The sequence below is a fragment of the Buteo buteo genome, chromosome 22 (genome assembly GCF_964188355.1).
Source record: "Buteo buteo chromosome 22, bButBut1.hap1.1, whole genome shotgun sequence".
NCBI classification, from domain to species: domain Eukaryota; kingdom Metazoa; phylum Chordata; class Aves; order Accipitriformes; family Accipitridae; genus Buteo; species Buteo buteo.
Window position 1 is genome coordinate 4,608,395 of NC_134192.1, and position 20,103 is coordinate 4,628,497.

The following is a 20,103-nucleotide window of genomic DNA, read 5'->3' on the forward strand; positions in this document are numbered from 1 at the left end:
GGAAGAAGGACCTGTTCAGAGTTACCAGGTAACAATACAATTTGTATTGTATTTTTTTTCATCCCTGTGTCCTCTTTTGGCTTTAGCAATAGTGTTCCCTCAAATATAAAGAAGTTTCTCCCCTCGTTTTTCCTCAAAGGGTTGTGAAGCAGCACATCTGGGGGGAGAGCAGGAGCACTGAGCTTGCTGTGTAGATCTGGGAGGTAAAAGCTGCTTCCCCCGACCCCCCTTTTTTTTAAAGAAACACACGAAGCTCAGTTTTTTCAGTTTTTCTTCTGAGTTAGTTAATTTAAAACTTCTTAAAGCAGCATTATGGTTACAGGAGACTGTCAGGAAATCTCGCTCAGTGGGCACTGAAGCTGCTCGTTGGCACAGTAGCCTGGGCCACCATTCTCTGCTCTGCCCAGGGGCTCTAGTGTGTACCTTTACTAAGGACAGCAGTGTGTCTGCCTTAGTTACTAACCAGTTACTCCCCACCTTGCTGCCAGCTGAGGCTGTTCTTTGGCAGTGCTCACCTGTCTGCTACAAGCGGGTTGAGTTAATAATCTTTCAAAAGCCAATAGTTCTGGATACATACCCTACACTTTAAATGTAGAACACTGTTACTGCTCCCCTGAGCTAATCGCTGCTCCTGCCTTCCATTAGCAATAGTGTCCTGCTTTTTGTCAATAAAATACCCTGGAAAGACTAAATTATTCCAGCCTCTTGCGCAATTTTCAGCTTGTGCTTCTAGTGGAAGTAGCCACAGCAGCACAGAAGTGTTATGCGTCCAGCAACAGTGCTGGATTGTCTAAAATCATAACTTTTTCTGGGAAGGACCTGTTAAGAACATGCAGTGCTGCTCACAGCAGTATAGTCCTGTGTCTGGCAAAAGGACCTTCCCTCTGCAGTGCCCCTCGGACAGCACTTTTGTACAGTTCAGGCAGCACACTGACTAGAAAATATTTAAGCTAGGTATCAAAGTATATAGAAAATAAGTGCAGAAGACCAAATTTTAGAACTTGAGCATTTGTTGCTTGCAAAAGCCATATATCACTTTTTCAAGTTCTAAAAGTACTTTTTTAAAATAGGTACTTCCTCCAGCCTTTGATGTGAGAAATCCTCACTATAGAGGGGACTGACCTTTACAGTAGAGGACGAAACGCTGCATGCTTACGAGCTTCTAAAGCACAAAGTTTGCACAGAGTACCCTAGTTCCTTGTGTAGTCATGTTGCTGCACTGCCCGGTGTGCCCACTTTGGTTTATAGGTTGTACTTTGACTGCAGAATTGTTGCAGAAGTTTAAATCCCACCTTATAAATGAATTTGAGGTTGAGGGAGGCATTTCCCTTTTAGTCAAGGATTATAACAGGACTTACTAGAGTGAAGGAAGGTACTGAAAAGCCTGTCTTAAGCAGAACTTTGTCCTTAAATACTAGAACAGTGTAAATCCAAGTTGTGCATAAGGTTGCTGGTTTTAGGATTTGCAAACTATTATTCCTTTAGAAAGTTGCATTTTTTCACTCATCAGCCCAGTTGCAATTGACAGCACACCATCTGCAGCAAGCTTTCAAGAACAAGAACGGGGTAGTGAGCAAAGAAAGGTCACGCACTCCCCCTTCTAGTAAGCTTTTTAAAAAGTCATTGCTGCATGCAGGCACTTCCAGGAACTCGGTCGTGTTGCTGTTCTTTCTTTCAAAGCTGTATGGGGCCCTCGAGCGGCTAAAGTGTGCAACTTGTCCCTGTACAACTTAAAGTACAGTTGAGTTATCTTCCAGGTTCCTGCTCAAGATTAAGTAAAATAGACTACTTGACACAATCAGCTAAGAGAATAAAAGCTTTAGTTAAAAACAAATCAGACTTGAGGAAAAAGAGCTTTAACTGTAGATGAAGAAGTGGTGTTCTAAGCTGGATCATGGTTAGGCTTTGTTGAATTCTATTTGAAGGCTCTGATGTTCAAACCAGTTTATTTTTTTTTAATAATAAATCTGCAAACACAAGCTTTTACCTCTAGTTTAATATTTATATACTGATGGATAGCACCTAGAGGCCCCAGCCAACATTTGAGCCCCTTTAATATCTCTGCCCCAAAGAGCTTACAGTCTAAGCAGTCAAGAAGGAGGAGAAAATAATAACCATGCTTCCTTTTATAGATCAGTAACTCCAATCCAACACCGGTCAAGTGATTTACCTGCTCTGAGGCACAGAATGTGTGGTGGGAATTAAACCAACCTCTCTTGAATCTCTGCTGCAGGTCTTAGTTAAAAGATGCTCCTTCTTCTCTAGACTACTTTTCTCTTAATTAGCCCATTTGGAAATCTCAGCCTGAAGCTGATTAAGGTTCAGGACTGTTCTCCAGGTCAGGGTGAGAGCTGCAGGAACAGAACAGAGACTGTATCTGTCAGAAGTGTAGGTACTTTACATATTTTCATTTTCTGTGGTCGTCTCACAGGTCCGGGACCTAAACCTGCCACAAGACTAGCTGTTCTGGGTGCTATCTACCTTAGATTGGAATGGCACCTCCTGTCTTTTCAATCCAGCAGGCTTTGTTTTACGTGCTGTGAGAGAAGCCCAAATCTTAGAGAGAATCACTGGTTATGCACTGCTAGAACAACCACGTTCTGCCCTTTCCCAGGTCCCTGTATATGAACGGTTCTTGTTGGTGAGCCCAAGACAGGTTGGTGGTAGGCAAGGCTGGGAGAGCTCTTTCTTTTGGGAGCTCCTTGACCTTAGCATCCATGCTTCTGCTTTTCTGGGGCTAGGGGTAGGCTGCTATGTTCATTTCAGGCTTCTGAGGAGCCAGCAGTAAGATAAGGGCTTGTGTTTATAAGAAGAGACTTACTATTTTATTTCAGCTTTGGTAACAAGTTCTTGACTTGGAGGTAGCAGCAGGTTCAGTTTATTTCTATATGCATCAGCAAACCAAAATAAAATGAGTTGAAGGATGCACATTGCTGAATTGCCCACTCTCTACCGACATATATAACTGCAGCTAATTGAAAAAAAGACAAAGCTATTAATACTTTTGCGCTTTAAACTAAAGAACTTCAGTTTCATATTTAGTTGAAAGCTTTTGAAATCAGCACCAATCTCATTGTATAGATTACTGCCACCTGGTCAGTCACCAGTCTTTTGTCAAATGTGCATAAACCAAGGAGGTTTCTGATGCTCCGTGTTTACAATGATAACTGAAAGGTAAGAATGAATAGCCATTAGCAGATAAATTACTTAACAGTAGTCAATAAACAAATACACTTCACCTGTATAAAGCAGTATGTTAATTCACAAGTTAAGTTGTATTGATAGTTGAGGTGGCAATATACACAATGAAAATATTAAAGTATCATCGCTTGAAAAATAGTCTTGCTTTGTCAGGGAGCTCTGTTTATACATAAGGGTAAATGAAACAGCACTGACCATAGAAGCTGAACAGTCATGCATACAAAAAGTGATCACTTTTCAGCTATTGCACAAGTAGTGACACTCTAAGACATACACAGTAGGATTCTTACAAAATGACATCAGAAAGACTGCATGCACCATCTTTCAAGGCCTTATGTGAACTATACATACACAAGAGTTGCTGTATACTGTAAATACATTGTGGATGTGTAGAAATTCACATAAGATTAAAAGATTAATTTGTAAATAGGAAAGTTTCCACCAGGTTATGCTTTATTTTATTCAGAAGGTTTCTTAGCATGTACACTCTTTTGGATAAAATGCATGATACCACTTCAGAGTAGAGGTTTCATGTAAGCATCACCTTAAATGCTTTGGTAACTGGATATTCCCCAAGGAACAGGTTTTGTCAAACCAAACTGATTACTAAAATGTAAATGTGACTTTTATTCTGAAAAGAAGGATATAGAATATGGCTAATAATTTCACATATTTTCACAAGATACAAAAAAACCTTTTCAAGTGGGTTGGGATTTCTACGCACAAATAATACCACCAATAGCATGGTGTACAACATTTAAAACCCTGATCAAAATGACTTCAGAATAATTATGCATTCCCCAAATATATCAGGTTGGCAACTGAGGGAGGAAATGAAATATTAAATGAATAAGTTGGTGTAAGAGGGGTAAATGCTCTCTGTACCACAAGTTTCATAATAAAATACTGCTGTATGTTTTAATTTTTTAGACATAAGCATTTTTATATCAGAGTCTGTTTCTAAATGACTGAAAGTTTCAACTAAAAAGGTGTTTACACAATATACACATTTCATTACTTACAAAGAGAAATAAGCTTAAAATTTCATATTAAAAACCTGGGATACAGTAGGGTTAGTAGCACCATGAAAAATGTTTTTCAAAACTGCAGTCTTGTTATTTTAAACATACTCAGTGCGTCGTGTTTTTCTTTATTCTCTTGGTTGATCAAAAAGGTGCCATTTTGGTACGGGGAGAGAAATGAAAAATTTCATCTTCTGATCCTTTGTGAACCTCAAGTGTTCTTTTCTGTTTCCAAGAGGTCAATTCTTTCATCTTAGTCTCGTTGACAAATATGTACCGAACAACCCTTAGTTTGGCACATGAGTGAGGTACACTTGAATTTGTATGGTTAAAACAGTTTGGATTTGTTTTTTCTTTTCTTTCTGCACAGTAGCACCATTGTTGCAGCTGGAAGACAGTGCATCTTAGGAATTTTCAACTGTTTTATAAAACATTCTCCAAGACGTTACGTCTTCTTCATGCAAACTTGACAACGACTAATACGCGTCCTCAAGTCTCCAGCTTTCAGTGTCTCTGACTGAGGTTTACTGGTTGACAGACACAAAGGTAAGGTTAGGTTAGCTTTTTCTTTGTTTGCAGAACTGTTCCTTTACACTTTTACTTAATTCACAGTTTAAGATAACACTTAAGTACGTAAGTGGGGAATTAGTCCTGCATTTGAGAGTTTTCCTTAGGAGCGACCTTTCTGTACGTCCTCAACACCAGGTGACAGATGCTCAGCCTTGTCCAGTGTCTCAGTATACACAAGGTATGCTAATCAACTACTTCATTCTAGCATATGATGTCGCACAAATACCAAACCAAGTGGAAAGTGAATTTTGTACGTTTGAGACAGTATTTCTGGCATCTCTGGGTTTCTCAGTTGAAGGGTACTTTAACAATGCATAAAAAATACTGCTACAATGAGAGTTGTATTTCAGTGATGGCTTTACCAAATTATTTATATTCTGAAAGGGTAGGGAGGTGGGAGATTAATATAACAATTTTGTGTAATGTGCATGTACACAGAGTAAGTGCAATTCTTAAAGGTTTCTTTAAAAAAAAATAAAAAAGGAAGTTGTGTTTGTGGGAGACAGAAAATAGTAGAGACAGAAAACTCAAAGGCGCATGGTAGTTATTAGTAGGCAGTTTTCACTAGTGAATTACCACTGATCAACTACCCTGAAAACTCAGTGATGACTATTTAATACACATTAAATATTATGGTTGTAGGTATTACAAAAAACCAACTTAGGGGCCACTACTGCTATATAACACAGTGCACATTGCCAGCTGTGTACCACAAAGCTACATTTTTCAATTAGGTGGCAGTGGGAATATTTATGAGGTTTTTATCAGTACACAAACAGGGCAGTAGCAATTTATTCTATGAAAGGAGATGATTTTTCAAAGAAAAAATGATTTTGCTACTCAAGTTGAAAGGGAAAAAGGTTGAGGAGCTGAGAGACTCCAGCCGAAGTGCTGACTGCAGAGAAACTGAGGACAGAATGTCCACTGGCTTCCTTGCAGCCAAAGTGTCATCCTAATTCTTCTGCAAAGTATTGGAAAAAATGCTTGCCATGGAGCGTATGAAACTTCCTTCATACAAGGGTTTTAAAAACAGGTTATATGAACATCTGCCTTAAAAGGTTTAAGTAGAGTCAATCTTGCCCTTCGTACATGTCCCTTGTATGTCTGCGAACTACCTTTTCAAATATTTGAGGCTATTGAAAGGCCTGGCAAGAAAACAAAACAACGAAATTGATCTTCTAGGCTCCAAATACAGTAACTACAGTAGGACTACTTTCAGAGAAGGTACTACTAAATGTGAATAAGAATTGACATAAAAAGAATCTGACTCCTTGCAAAACAGAATGTGCCCTAGCAAGTTTTTACATAATATTAAAGGCTTACCAAGGAAACACTTGAAAAACTGGTTGTGATGGGGAAAACAAGCTAAATTATTTCCCTATACCCCTGTAAACAAATCTCTTTTGATCTTCAGAATAAATTCAGTTTCCAAAGCTTTCATTCCAGAATAAAGCAATATACAAGAAACAGGTTTTCTTACCTGAACATTTCTGACACCTCTACAGTTGCCAGCCAGAAACTATATGAATTGGCATAGTAATTACAAGTGCCACGACCATGGCATTCAATAAACGGAGCTGAGCGGAATTCTTCTAAACAGGATCCCGGTGACGCCAAGGCCTGTCCAGAGCCCTCTGCTCCAGCACTAGTGTGCTGGTGTAGGGGTGGAGGAAAGAAACACACAAAGAAGGATCTTACCGTAGGTGCTAAAAATTAAATAGCACAGCATTCAACTACTAAAAGAGCCTCTGTCTGTTCTTGGTTGAGATAATGCGGTGGTCAGACACTTACATAAATATCAGTCACACTGGGTTCTGAGTACTGGGAAATCACTGTTAATCTTGGCTACCGTGGTTAGTAATTGAAGGTAAAGGCTTTCGAATGACAGCCAGTGTAGTTTTTAACAAAGTCCTAAAGCAGTTAGTTGAGGACACAAGGGGGTACTAGCCACTTCTGGAGTAGGAGGCAGTTCTTACCATCATGAAAGAGTAACCGATCCAAAGGGAGTCCCAGCCTGGAGGACACGAAGGAATCTGAATGGTCTGACTGTGGACAGCTATCACCATAGCAGGAGCTTCACACACAACACATCTGGACACAGGGTAAGTATCAGAGAAACATGCGATATTAAAATATAATAGGAGTATGTTTTATTAAGAATTCTTACACAGAGAACGGGAGGAAAACTGGCCTGTGAGAGGCTATCCTATTTATCTAGACCTCTACTTCTCACGTATTTTGTAACTGCAATAAGACAGTATTTTGGAGTGCAAAATCTACCTGTATTTCTACTAACAACCATTGGGTAAAATACTGAAGCAGTTCCTGAAACAAAACCTGGGAGCTCAAAGTCCCCAAGTGGGTACCTTAATTCTAGAGCTAATGGCTCTCATGCTCTCCTTCCTGTCCATGGCAATCTTCCACTGCTGACTATATAAGCTTCCTCAGTTGAGGAGAGCTCTTAGAGCCTTTCAGCCTCAAATTATCACTGCTGCACGTAGACAGACCTTTTAAGACAATGAATACTTTAAACCAGGCTACTTTTCTAGTATTTCCCAGAGCAAAACATGACAGATTCATCTCCTTATATCCAACCTGCTCACTGGAAAGACACAGATAAGATGTGCAATTTATCCAGGTATTAAAAAAGAGACCTGATAGCCTGCTTTGTCTCACCGGCTAATGAATGGCTGGATGCTTTGCCCAGTCAGTGGCTCCATGCTCATTGGCATTGGCTCTGGAGTCGATAGCCAGTAGGAATAGTCATTCCTTGATGCAAAATTACAAACGTTGTTGATGTTGCAGAACATGAAGGGCATGGTGCTGAAACGTCTAAGACAGCTCCCAGCAGTACCTACAGAGTAAGATATGTAAAATGTGACAGCAAAGTTTTCACTTCGTTGCTTTTTATAGCAATTCTTTGAAAAGAGTAATTGTGTATTCTTCCTCTCCACTTGGGAGTGCACAGCATGTGCTATCAAATTGTCACATGTGGGAGAAACTTAGCTTCTCAGTTTTGGTTTACATTCTTTCATCCTGAATTATAATGTGCAACCTCTGGAGATAGTAGATCTTAGTATGCAATCCCTATCCTCATCTAAGAAATCTCTAAGACCATCATATCTTCAGAGAACCAGAGCATCTGAAGAGGCAGCTACAGCTTCTTTCCCCTTAAAGACAGAGCATAGAGAATATCTCACCCAAATCCTGGCCATGTGCTCTCTCATTTCCTTGCACATATAGAAGAGAGAATCCATCATATATTCTTGATGTTCCTTGTGGACATAGTGGTGTATCCCTGGTTTGGCTGTGCCGAGTTATAAGGAATCCGTGAGCAACAGAAGCTGTTCCAGGAGGACCAGGTGGGCCTTGTAAGCCATCAGGACCAGGAGGTCCCTGTATTCCTCGTGAACCTGTTCACATGAGAGAATCAGAACACACAGTATTTATTAACACCTTTTCTTGCTCTTTTAGGACTAACATAGCTCTGAAATGTACCATCATCTTGTGATTAAGGTGCTTGTGAGTTGGGGGACCCAGTATCTGCTAACACTATCTTCCTCAAATTATTTTTTCATGTAAGCTTGGTTAAATCACTGAGGCTGTCATTGCTAGTTATAAAGTAACAGTGCAACGTCCCTCTGTTGTAGGGGTATTGTGAAGTTAAATACATTCAGAGCTGTGAGGCACTAAGGTAACAACTGCAGTGGACGTGACAGCCACTGGAATGAGTCCAAATCAGCTTCCCAATTCCAAAACATATTAATCTGTGTACGTAGCTTAATCAGATAATGTTGAAACACCTTGCTCAAGATCACAAAATAAATAGCAGAGCCAGAAACAGAAGCCAGTCTCACTCTAGGGCATCCTATGATAACACCTGAGCCAAAGCCCACCAAAATGAATAGAAAAGCTGCAGTCAGTTTTGGAGTAGATTGCAAAGAGTGTAAATAGGGTAGAACAACCTTGAATGAGAGCAAGAATGAGTCATATGACTGAGAAAGGTATCAGAAAAAGCATTTGTTCTTGAACAGCAAAAATATCAGGAAATACAACCAGAAATATTTAGACTATGTTATTCCACAGTCGTTATTACGTACATTTTTTTCACTAAAAGAATGCTAACAGATTTCATAGAGCTACTCAGACAAAAAGGAAAAAAGTCACTATGGATTTTTGTACGGTTTTACCTCTTTAAATTCTAATGTTTTTTCTTACAAGTTGCAATATATAGCTACTTAATATGTATCATCATCTTTAGAAAATTGTCCCATTACCTAGTCTGATTTCTTTTCTCAAATCATAATTCAGTAATTCTAAGCAATAGCTGCATGGTAGCCTGATCTCTGCCTTTGGTGAAATTCTTTCCTTTATGAAGTCTGTTTTTCCCCATTCATGATTTCCATGCAAAATTAAAATTATTTTACTAATCTCTCTCTTCTGTTTCTTACTATCTTCATTATCTCCTGTGCATCATCTGTGCTGCAAAGGGGGTGCCATTAAGCTTGAGATAAAGCACTCTACAATATTATTCGGCAATGAGCAGCAGTGTGCTGGTTCCAAGAATATTCCAAACCAAAGTATGTTCAGCTGCTTGTAATATTTTTGCATTAAGAAAATCCTAAAATTATTATTTTATTATTACTCCTGTGAGGCAAAGATCTCACTTCCCAGCATTAGCCTGCACTTACAAAAGGGAACATCTCTTTTTCCACTGGGTCCTCATAGGATAAACACCATACCTGGTTGGCCTGGAAGACCTCTCTCCCCTTTACGTCCTGCTGGACCATCAAAACCAGGTAGTCCATCTCGCCCTGGGTCACCAGGAAGACCAATTGGACCTAGAATAGACAAATGCCTAACTGAAATAAAAGCTCTTGAAATGTCACTACAGAATTCTTTAAATTGTCTGGGACTCACCCGTTGTTCCTTCATGATACATCAGACAAGAACAGATCATTAAACCAGATGTGTATGGTAGAACCCTACATTTATCTATTACCTCTCGCTGAATTCAGTAACTTCTCTCTGCAGCCCATGCCAAGTGACTCGCATTGCAACCAGCAGTCAGCTATACTTAGTAATTTTCTCTGCAGCCACCTAGGATCATACCTGGCAATCCCTGTGGCCCTGGCAATCCAGGTGGCCCTTTCGACCCAGGCTGTCCTGGAGGACCCGGGGGACCAGGGTCACCTTTGACAACAATGCTTCGTCCAATGGTGCCTGGTAAACCTGGCGGACCTGAGAGAAAGCAGTTTAGTATTAGATAAACCAAGGTGGAAAAGAGCATTAGGAACAGTTTCTGTTATTTACTACAAAATCAGAAGCCAAGAGCTCTATCAATGTAAAGAGTAAGTGTATATATAAGGCAAAAACTGCTCTTGGTGACCCCCTGCAAAGGACAGCTCTGCAGGGGTTAATCCATGTAGACTGGATACAGAGTATAAAATACGGTAGGATGACTTGTCTGCCTAAAAAGTATAGCATGGAATTGTGTTTAAGCTGTTGCTCACTTAACTACTTTCCTTGCTGGCTGAGACCAACTCAGTCCTACATCTGTGTAACAAATTCTACTGGCAGGGAGCAAAAGTGACAATAATGCTACCCAGGACTCCTACCTGGTGGGCCTGGCAGTCCTTGACTGCCTGTGAGGCCAGCGGGTCCTGGAGGTCCAGTGGGACCCTTCATACCTGAAACATCAAATTCACACAGTTACACAGTGAAAGAACATGCTGTCTTACAAAATGTGCTGCAGGAATGGCCAAAATCAGGCTTCTTTTCTCCCCGAGGGGCTGTTACTTTGTCTGGAGGTTTTCACTTGAAATGCTAGTTAAATACCTGGGAATCCTGGAACGCCTGGAAGCCCGGGGTCGCCCTTCATTCCATTCAGACCTGGACGACCAGGATCCCCCTGAACAGAACAGCTTCACGTTATTCACTCATCTCCTCAGCAGTTTCAGAAAAAAAGAGAGAAGAGGTGGCTGGGGGACAAATAAGCACACTTTGGGTCTGTGAACTTGCGCTTTGAAGGGCTGAGGCTATGCATTTTGCTCACTGCACTGGGTGCTGTCAGAGAACACCGTAACAAGTGTGCATTGAAAGCTCCAGCTCCCATGGGAATATAGTGAGGACCTCCTGCCCAGATACTGGGGGATAATTAAGGAAAAGACCCTCTTATTTGCTACAAGACAAGGTGTTAGCTACCATGTTTTGGCTTTTATTTTACTATGATAAATGACATATTCCATCCAAATATATTCAATTTTTCTTGCATTTAAAAATAAACCAGGGGGGAAACTCCATTTCTTGTCCTACCTGGCGTCCAGGTGGTCCTTGATCTCCCTTTTGACCAGTCAGGCCAGGTGGGCCAGGTTGACCAGGGTTCCCTTTTTCCCCTTTAAGTCCTCCACTGCCTGGTGGCCCTCGCGGACCTTCTGGGCCTGGTGGACCTTAACATTGCAGAACAAATATGCATCTATCAGTACATATCAACCATTCTCCCCAAGTTTGTGCCTTCAGCGTGAAAAAAAAAAATAAATAATTTTTTTGGCTTGACTTCCCAGCTCTATTTCAATGCTGAATTCAGGATAAACTAAAGGGAAAACAAATAGAGGGATTATTTGCACTACCCAAATCAGGAACCAAGGCTCCTTATCTAGCTGATGAAGAGAAGCAGGTCTTTCCAGAAGGCAGTGCAACTCACCTGCATTAGAAGCTTACCAGTGACCAGACCGGTGCCTTTAGTAGGAGCCAAGAAACCCAAAATTAGATAGTACAAATATCCCCTCTGCTGACCTGCGTTACATTCATCATCTCTTATGTGCAATCTTAACAGACTGAATTCCTTTTGAAAGCCAGTCTCAACAATGTAAAATATTGCTGCTTTTTTGCTGTTAGAATTTGACATACCTATTGAGGAGCCCAGTATATACTGTCTGCTGACTGCTAGGCAGCAGGAAGCCCATCATTCTGTCTTGCCTAAATAATAATCCAAGTTGCAGAAACTTCCTTATGTTGAATGACTCTCCCTCCAACTGATTTGGCTATCTTTAGTAGAATTACGTTGTGTAAATCCAATAGAGGAACTGGGCTGGTCTTTAGATATTTGCTACAGCAACATTAATCCAAAGCAAAGTAGTGGATTTAAAAGAAAATTGGATATTTGGAGAATGGAAAGATGAGACCCTCTCCTTTATGCCATCATCTAAATAGAAGGTAACCGATATTAATTTGTGGCAAAACAAACTGTAAGCAAGTGCAGCAACAGCTAGTAACATTTTACAAGTTAGATCTCATAATTGGATTAACAAAAGGATCTCTTTGCAGGACAGCGCTATGACATTCTCCCCTGAAGTACAACAAATCTGATAACATTTATCAGTGTGCTGGATTTTCAGTTCTTCTGCAATCTCAAATAATTTAACATCTCCTTTGACATCCTCATAGCCTATATTCAGTGGATAAATTTGATGAGCTGTATTTCTGCAAGCAAACCTCAGTATAGAATTCCTTCCAAAATTTTTCTTTTTAAATCAACAGCAATTTTGTACCAGATTTCACACATATCCTGTAGCAGTTTCAGCTACAGAAAACATCATGCGAGGATTTTTTGTGTTCATTTTGCTTTTATACTGGTCTAGTACTGTACACGTGCAAAATAATAACAGGTTACCATTTGAGGCATGCTAATCAAACACATACGATCTGCAGGGTAACCATAGTCCTTAAAAAGATAATCACAGAATTATGGGAAAACATCTGTTTCTCTTACATCAAGTGCAACGCAATGAAATAAATTGACCGAGTTAAGAGTCTAACCTGGAGGACCTGGAAGGATCAGAGTTCACCAAAGCCCAATGATCGATGTTAGAAGGGTCAGACATCACACAGTACAAAACAAGATTACTAGTTAGAAATAGTACAGATGACAGCATATACACTACACAACAACCCATTTCACCAGCATATTTTGTATTTACAGTATAATCCACATGCATGCATAAAACCATACATGAATACACAACGATATGTATTTTCAGATACAAGTTATTCTGGTGACTAGGCTCTACTAAGACTAATTTGACACTTCATTTAACAGCAAACTTAAAGCTTTACTAAAGAATGTGTTATTGCTTTAACATTACAGCTGAGGCCTGTGACCGGTTAGTCCTACTCACAACGGGGTTTGGACTACGTAACCATTTCACTGACAATATTCGACATCACAGGGCCTGGAGCTTGGCAAATATGCAGGTAAATTGTGAATGGCAACTCACTCTTGAGCAAAATTCTGCTTCGGGCCGGGCTGGAAGTGTGATTAACAGAAGGTATGAGCCTCAACTATCTGTGAATACAGTTCTAGGACTGAAAAGTAGGCTTATAGCCTCTTCAAAACGGTAAGCAGGATTAGCATGGGTCAAAAGGGCTGCAAATGCTATAAGCAAAAATACAACAGAACTTACAAATCTAGAATTTTTTTGTCTTTACTGTTAGCATTATTTTTGCTTGATAAAAAAAACCCAGGATGTACCTGTTCTTGATAAAAATACCCTAAGATTTACCTGTTTAAGTTTATTATGGAGAATGGCATGTGGTAACATCCTTAGAAAAATCATTTAAATGTCCTCTTTCAAAATGTAAGCTGGTTGTCCTTACCATGCTCCTCAATTAATATATTTTAGCTCCTGTGCCACTTGTATCTATCTTTCATGTCAGGGAAATGATTTAAATATAATAACATATCACCATGCAATTTGCACCTAAAAACTACAATAAATACACATCAGGTTTATGTCAATGCACTATTTCTTACATATTTGATAAATTATTTTAAATACTAACTGTAATACAGTTGTTAAAAATAATGACATGGACATTTAACTGTTAAGTACTTATAAACTATATTTCACTGTTAGATAAGTTTTGCTATGATATATAAATCTGTCCTATACTTACTGATTATTGAATTCTGGCTGAGCACAATCACAGGGTGGGACAAAACATGAAGGAATTGATAAGTTCCTCTCAGCACACCCATGATGGTAGCCCTCTTTGAAAGTGTGGTTACTGCTTGTGTGACCACAGTTTAATTAAAAGGTAAAGCCGCATTCATTTTTTAACATGATTGCATGAAGCTAGGATTCAAACATCAGGGGCTACCACATTTGCTGCCTCACAATGCTTAGGATAGCAGATTAAAAGTTAAAATGTATTCCTTTATTGAATTTTCATGACAGTTCTTTGCTTCCTGAAAGTCATCATAGCAAAACCTAAAGACATCATCATTATTAAATAGATATACCAAGTCATTTTCAATCTAGACACAGCTGTTAAAAATCGTCCCAAGAGCTGGCTTGTGTTACATGCTGATATGCTAAAATTACGGTAAGCTTGTGAAAATGACCATGTTCTTACCAGTCCTGTTCCACTGCCCTAGCGTTAGGGAGGGGAGGGCTGTATGCTTCATTTTCATTAAATACATATTAAAGGAAGAGCTTTCCTCGTTTCCTCTAAATGTGCTGGTGAAGCAAAACAATGGAAATAAGGATTTCTCTGCATGGGAAAGTTACAATGCTCTAAGTTGGGAATGTAAAGCATCATTGTTACTCTGTATAAATTTTCCTACAGACACTGTTGGTACAAAAGAAGCATCTAATTTATTTAAGCCATTTGAGAGTATCCAAAATCAACAGTAGCAGGTGTTACAAAAATGAATACTGTCACTTGCCCAAGCTGCAAAACACAGTTATACAGCAAAGACATGGGAGGACAGCGCAAGATGCTTTTTTAAAAATTATGAAAACCAGTATATATTGTTTTCAACTGCACTGAGAATAAATATGCTAAAACAAGTTTCACAGTTGGGGACACTTTATAAAAGCCTTGCACATCTGGACCCACATGATCTTCCACCATGAGGACAGCAACACTGTCCTTCCATTGCAGCTCCTACATCATGGAGGAAGAGTCTGAAAGCCAACTCTGAGCTTTTCTTTTCTACCACAGATTAAAAAGTATGTCTGAAAAATGACTGGGCATATCTACATTTAGATGCTACAGAAGTACATACATTCATTTTCATGCAATGTTATTATTTTGGAGTTAAGGGGCTAACCTGAGGGACCTGGGAGTAGGGGGTCAGAGTTCACCAAGGTCATCATTAGAACAAGGGAAAAACATCAAAATTGTTAGAAATATCAACAAGCTAACATATTCAACTAAACCTTTCTTTTTAGATTTAGCTCAATATTCCTTTACATACAGTATGCAAAACACCAAACTATTATTATTCATAGCAATGAAAACAGACATGTGGAGTAATAGCAATGTTGTGTTGCCCTGGAAATTGGCTTAATTTTATAATCAATTAATAAAACCGTTCCAACACCATCTATCAATGTTTGTTTGAGGGGCAACTCAACTGAAGTCAGAGAGCTACATCATGCTTGACTTCATCACTTTTACTAGTCTTAGAATATACCCAGAAGCCAACAACAAACAGTATATGCATACAGCTTCTGGTTTTATTTATGTCCCTAGAAGGGGGGTAATTTGGCAGCCACACAGCTGCTTTTATGACTAACTGCCTTATGTTGAAATGCTACAAAATCAGCATTCCAACAATAGGCTGTGTTATCATTTGAAACAAAAGGCTGGAGTGCTGATTGTACCAGAACTGCAATAATAGTTTGGTTTATCCACATTAGTTCACGCGTAACTGAGCAAAACAAATGCTTCACTTTATACATTGCATGCAACAAAAATGGAAATAAGAGAAAGAGAGAAAGAGAAAGAGAGAAAGAGAGAGAGAACATGGCTGAGCAGAACCTCACTGGTTGTTTCCCCCGCCAATGCTCATAAAACTGCAAAGAAAATGAGTCCTACCACTCGTCTACCTCCCCAGCTGATTAGAGTCAGTAAGCACCTGATTTATACAGAGAAGTGTGAACAGGATGAGAAGCTTCATAAAAACACCAATGCTACAGCAGAGCATAGAATCTCAGTTGGTAGTTTCCTTATATACCAGGAGCTGCTTAGCTGGTTTACTTTTTTTTTTTTTTTTTTTTTTTTTTAGAGTTTGGAGATATCCTCTGTATAAGAATCTTTAAAAAATTAAAGCCTATACTCTTACGGACAAATCAGCCATACTCTTATGGACCAATCAGCTTCCTGTGCCAAAATTTTAATTGCTGTACCACTCTACATACAGAAAAATTATCTTTGGAAGATCTCGACATCTAGAATGTCTTAGGCCTTTATTTGGGCACACTTAAATTACAAAGCCCAAGTCCAGCATCCCACCATCTCTTATCCCTTCGCTCCTTTTCTCACTTGCCCCAGCTGCGACTCTCACCACAGTGAGCAGAGCTGGGATTACTTGTCCCATACTCCTACCTGCCAGTGAGCAACTAGGCAGAAAAGGACAAGGCCACACAGAAAGTGGAAAGTAAATTAGAACTACCAACTTGCTGCAGGGATGCTCCACTGACTGATTAGAGCCCCTAGGGCACAGCAGGGACTAAGTTCCTCCAGGAGAAAGGGGGAAGGCATGCACTCCTCCTCCCACTAACCAAATAGGAAACTGGGAAGAAATTGTGACTGGCTGTGAATTATTAACCCACTGGGTTGTTCCACACCAGTCACATAAAAAGCTGGTTTAGGATACAACACAATTCAATATTTTTACTAGGACTAAAAGAAAACCTCATTATACCAGCAAACAGGTGTTACAAATTAAACACAAATGTTTGTATGACTCATTTTTTCAATGCACAGTTAGGATAGATGAGTTCATAGCCTACTCTGCACAAGAGAAAAGCTCATACTGCTGTTGAGAATAATCAAATATTACTCGATTCCAGTTCTGGTGAAAATATTTTGATAGAATTCCATCTAAAAATGTTTTTCAGTGGGATTGCCTTCTCCTGTATCAGGAGCAAGCATGAGGAAAAAAGTAAATCTTAAAATCTTTCCAAGTGTGTACTGCAAAACTGAACTCTCCCTTGATACCCAAAAATGAACAATATACGTGTATCAACAATTTTACAAATGTACTAACTCAAAACTAACTTTCCCCAAACAAATCTTTGAATAACAGAAAAATCTGAGGTCACAGTTTGAGGGCAATAAATAAAAACATTACTTCGCCATGAATATGCAAAGAAAAAGACCTGTAATCAGCCAATGGCTTGGTTTGAAAGTAGTCTCCTTTAAGGAGAATATCAAGCATGTTAAGTGAGATGAGTCTTGCTGGTGCCAAAGTACTTCTAGACTCAAGGTACAGCAATAAGCTTGACCCAGAGCTGTGAGAGGTTCATTAAAGTTAGATTTTTCAAGAGCAGTATCTAACCGCAAATAAACATTCTATGATACAAAATATAAAACAAATTCTAACACGTGCCAGGGAGCTGCTCAGCAATGTTAACTCAGTCTAGTGTTTTTTTCATTCCCAGAATTAGTTGGTGCAGGAACAAAATGCAAACATGGAATGGAAAGATGAAAACGGCATGATGGTGCACTGAGTCCATGGGAGCCACATGACACAACGGAGCAGTGAGTTATGTTACATGACACGAAGATGAAGAGAGCTATCCAATTTGATCATGCTGTGATGGTAGCGTGAATTTGATTTTCATGACTCTTAAAATGATGGGGTTTGTTACTTTTGGTTTTTTGTGTGCGATGACATTTGCTGATCACGTGACAATACTGCAAAGGTATCAGATGTTCAAAAGTCGATATCGTGCTCGCTAGATGATTACTGTGACAGCATGCGGAGAATCTCCCGTTTATTAACGCATTAGATTTTTGCTGCCAGGTATCAGAAATTAATAGAAAATGAGGCTGGTTTATTTTTAGGTACTGTTACTTTTGGCAACAAAATCCTCTGGTTGCCCACAAACATCAAGACCTCTGCCATGAGTCTTGAACTTATCCATCCAAATAAATTGAGAAAGTTTAAAGGCTGATAACCTACCAGCAAAATATGAAAGTACTGGCAGATGTTGATAGGTATGGGTCACGCTCTTACCTGGCCTTCCTGGAACACCTGGTGGACCAGGGCTACCTTTAGGACCTTCCAGAGGTGGCCCTGGTAATCCTGGTGGACCTGGTGGACCCTGTAGACCAGGGAATCCCTGGAAACCTGGTTCTCCCTTCAGACCTGGAAGTCCAGGGGGCCCTGGTGGGCCAGGTAACCCCAGTTCTCCTTTTTGTCCTGTAAAATCAAACAGCCATGTTTATAAATACTGTTACAAATTGATATGCAAAAAAGTCCAAATATCAGTTTGCAAAGCCGTTTCTCCCTCTTGCAGAAGGTGCAAGTCTGGCCACAAGTCACCTCATTTGCGCAGTGAGACAGTATAAAATTGGTCTAACATTCAGAAAAGAGTAAGGGCTAATAATTCTTGCAGGAGAAAGTGCTATAGCTTCTGACATGTTAAAAGGTCTTACTAAGCTTCACTTTACTACTCAGTGATGCTGTAGTTAATTCATAAACATCCTCTGAGTTTGTAAGCCTACAAGCAATGCTTTCTGTGAAGGAATCCCTCAATATTAAGACTTCATCATGTTTTTGAGACACTGCTGAAAGTTAAGACATACTTGCAAAATTTTCAAATAAGCTTGAGGAATTTAGGAGCTTTAATGCTACTGAAAAGTAATACAGCAAGCAGCGATATTTTCAAAGCAGCTTCATTTGTCATCTGTTGTATGAATGCTTTATTTACTGAGACAAATCAGCAAAGTTCCACACAATGCAGTAGACTATTATCCTGTATGGATTTATTCTGTCTGCATAATTGCTAATTTACAAAATTCAGTAGTCAGTAATGAGTGTCTTTATTAGCATGGTTAGTAGAAAATGATACGCTGAGAAAAAAAAAGGTTATTTTAGTTGTTGCTATAGCATTCATTTGTTACAGAACATACAGCATGTCCTTCTTTTTTTGGTGTATAGATATATTTTACATTCAACCTTTTTAACAAAGAACAACAGAGAAACTTTACCTTTTTAACAAAGAACAACAGAGAAATTTTACCTGACAATCCGGGAAGTCCTGGAGGTCCTGGGCGCCCAAAACCTGGTAGACCTGGAAAGAAACAGATTCAGTTAATAATGAACATATAACTTTCAAGTCTCCAGGAATAGGAATATGAGGCTGAGAATGATGAAAGAGCCGTTGGTCTAAATCTCCAATTCCTCGAGGCTACCAGGATTCTCATTCACTCACCAGTGTACACCAAAGCCAGAGGTTTTGCTACAAAATGCATCTGTAAGTATTTCTATCGATTCACAAGATGCTCTTTCAGATTTTGAGAGTTAATACATTTACATTTTTGGTTGGGGTTCTACATTTAAGGCAGACTTTACACTGTTTATCCGTTCTGTAACTGAGTTGAAGCAGTACAGCTACCGTAGAATACAGGAACACGGGCTGGTGTTGAAGTCAGGTAATAAAAATTTAAGAGCTGATTGAATTCTTGTCCTGTGCTTCATTGGCAGCTTGACAGCACCCTTTGTGAACCATTCAGCAGCTGGGAACCACAGGAGCAGCTTTGAAAGTGTATGGGCAGTTATAGGAAAAATCAAACAGAGAAAGCAGGACATCACAATGCAGAGTGAAGAGGAGAAAACAAACAGGAAGGATACCTAACCTGGTTCGCCCTTCTGTCCAGCTGGTCCAGGGATACCGTCTCGACCAGGCTGTCCCTTCTCCCCAGAAGGACCAGGAGGGCCAGGACGACCGATGTCACCTAAAAGGGGGACAGAACACATTAGCACAGTAATGCCTAACCTGCAATAAGAAAAAGCAACCTCCTCCCACCATCTGAATCTGAAGGTGTGACAATGAAATAACAAATTCACAAGGGTGTAATCTTAAAATTAAAACCTTTTTCTCTCTCCCCCCTGATAATTTAGAAAAGGCTTTTAGGCCTGTGACCTTTTAAGCAGTTCATGTTTGCTTAAAATAATATAATGCTTCCCTTTAGGATAAATTAGAATTTTGCTCCTATAAAAACAGGTTAGACCACTGGAGTACTTAACATAAATAAAGCCGGTAAATACTGAAACAGTTAACTTCTTGTTTCAATAGCTGATGATATGACTATGACAGCAGACATAAGTCATCAAGAGAAAGTTAAAACTTCTTTCTTTTCTGTTTAATTTCAATGAACTAAGTGTGTGCAATGGTGTTTGAGAATCCATATACATATAAATGCATTTTCGTGATGTTAAAAAGGTAAGAAAGGAAGTGGCTTCATGCATTATGTTTTTCACAGAAGCAGCTGACCTTTGCTGCACTGTTTA

The 20,103-nt window shown here is 39.5% G+C and overlaps 1 protein-coding gene and 1 long non-coding RNA gene across 4 annotated transcripts in view; one reads left to right on the top strand and one right to left on the bottom strand.

The window, feature by feature from the left end:
- Positions 1–3,295: 3,295 nt before the first annotated feature.
- Positions 3,296–20,103, bottom strand: part of COL4A5 (collagen type IV alpha 5 chain) — an 86,731-nt gene continuing 69,923 nt past the window's right edge. The window contains exons 39-51 of one of the 3 annotated variants that reach the window (XM_075053676.1): positions 19,449–19,547; positions 18,833–18,883; positions 17,824–18,009; positions 11,109–11,242; positions 10,632–10,704; positions 10,412–10,483; positions 9,906–10,034; positions 9,536–9,634; positions 7,994–8,206; positions 7,470–7,647; positions 6,770–6,884; positions 6,274–6,446; positions 3,296–4,750 (exon numbers count right to left, since the gene is read on the bottom strand). In XM_075053676.1, the coding sequence (XP_074909777.1) occupies positions 4,669–4,750; positions 6,274–6,446; positions 6,770–6,884; positions 7,470–7,647; positions 7,994–8,206; positions 9,536–9,634; positions 9,906–10,034; positions 10,412–10,483; positions 10,632–10,704; positions 11,109–11,242; positions 17,824–18,009; positions 18,833–18,883; positions 19,449–19,547 (1,604 nt within the window). In that variant the 3' untranslated portion in view covers positions 3,296–4,668. Of the gene's footprint in view, positions 4,751–6,273; positions 6,447–6,769; positions 6,885–7,469; positions 7,648–7,993; positions 8,207–9,535; positions 9,635–9,905; positions 10,035–10,411; positions 10,484–10,631; positions 10,705–11,108; positions 11,243–13,039; positions 14,917–17,233; positions 17,502–17,823; positions 18,010–18,832; positions 18,884–19,448; positions 19,548–20,103 lie in introns of those variants that run through there. The other 2 variants (XM_075053678.1, XM_075053677.1) reach the window with 2 other exon arrangements.
- LOC142043030 (uncharacterized) lies at positions 12,956–20,099 on the top strand. Its single transcript, XR_012653928.1, has 4 exons — positions 12,956–13,046; positions 17,246–17,406; positions 18,751–19,066; positions 19,297–20,099. It is a non-coding gene; the product is annotated as an uncharacterized LOC142043030 (long non-coding RNA).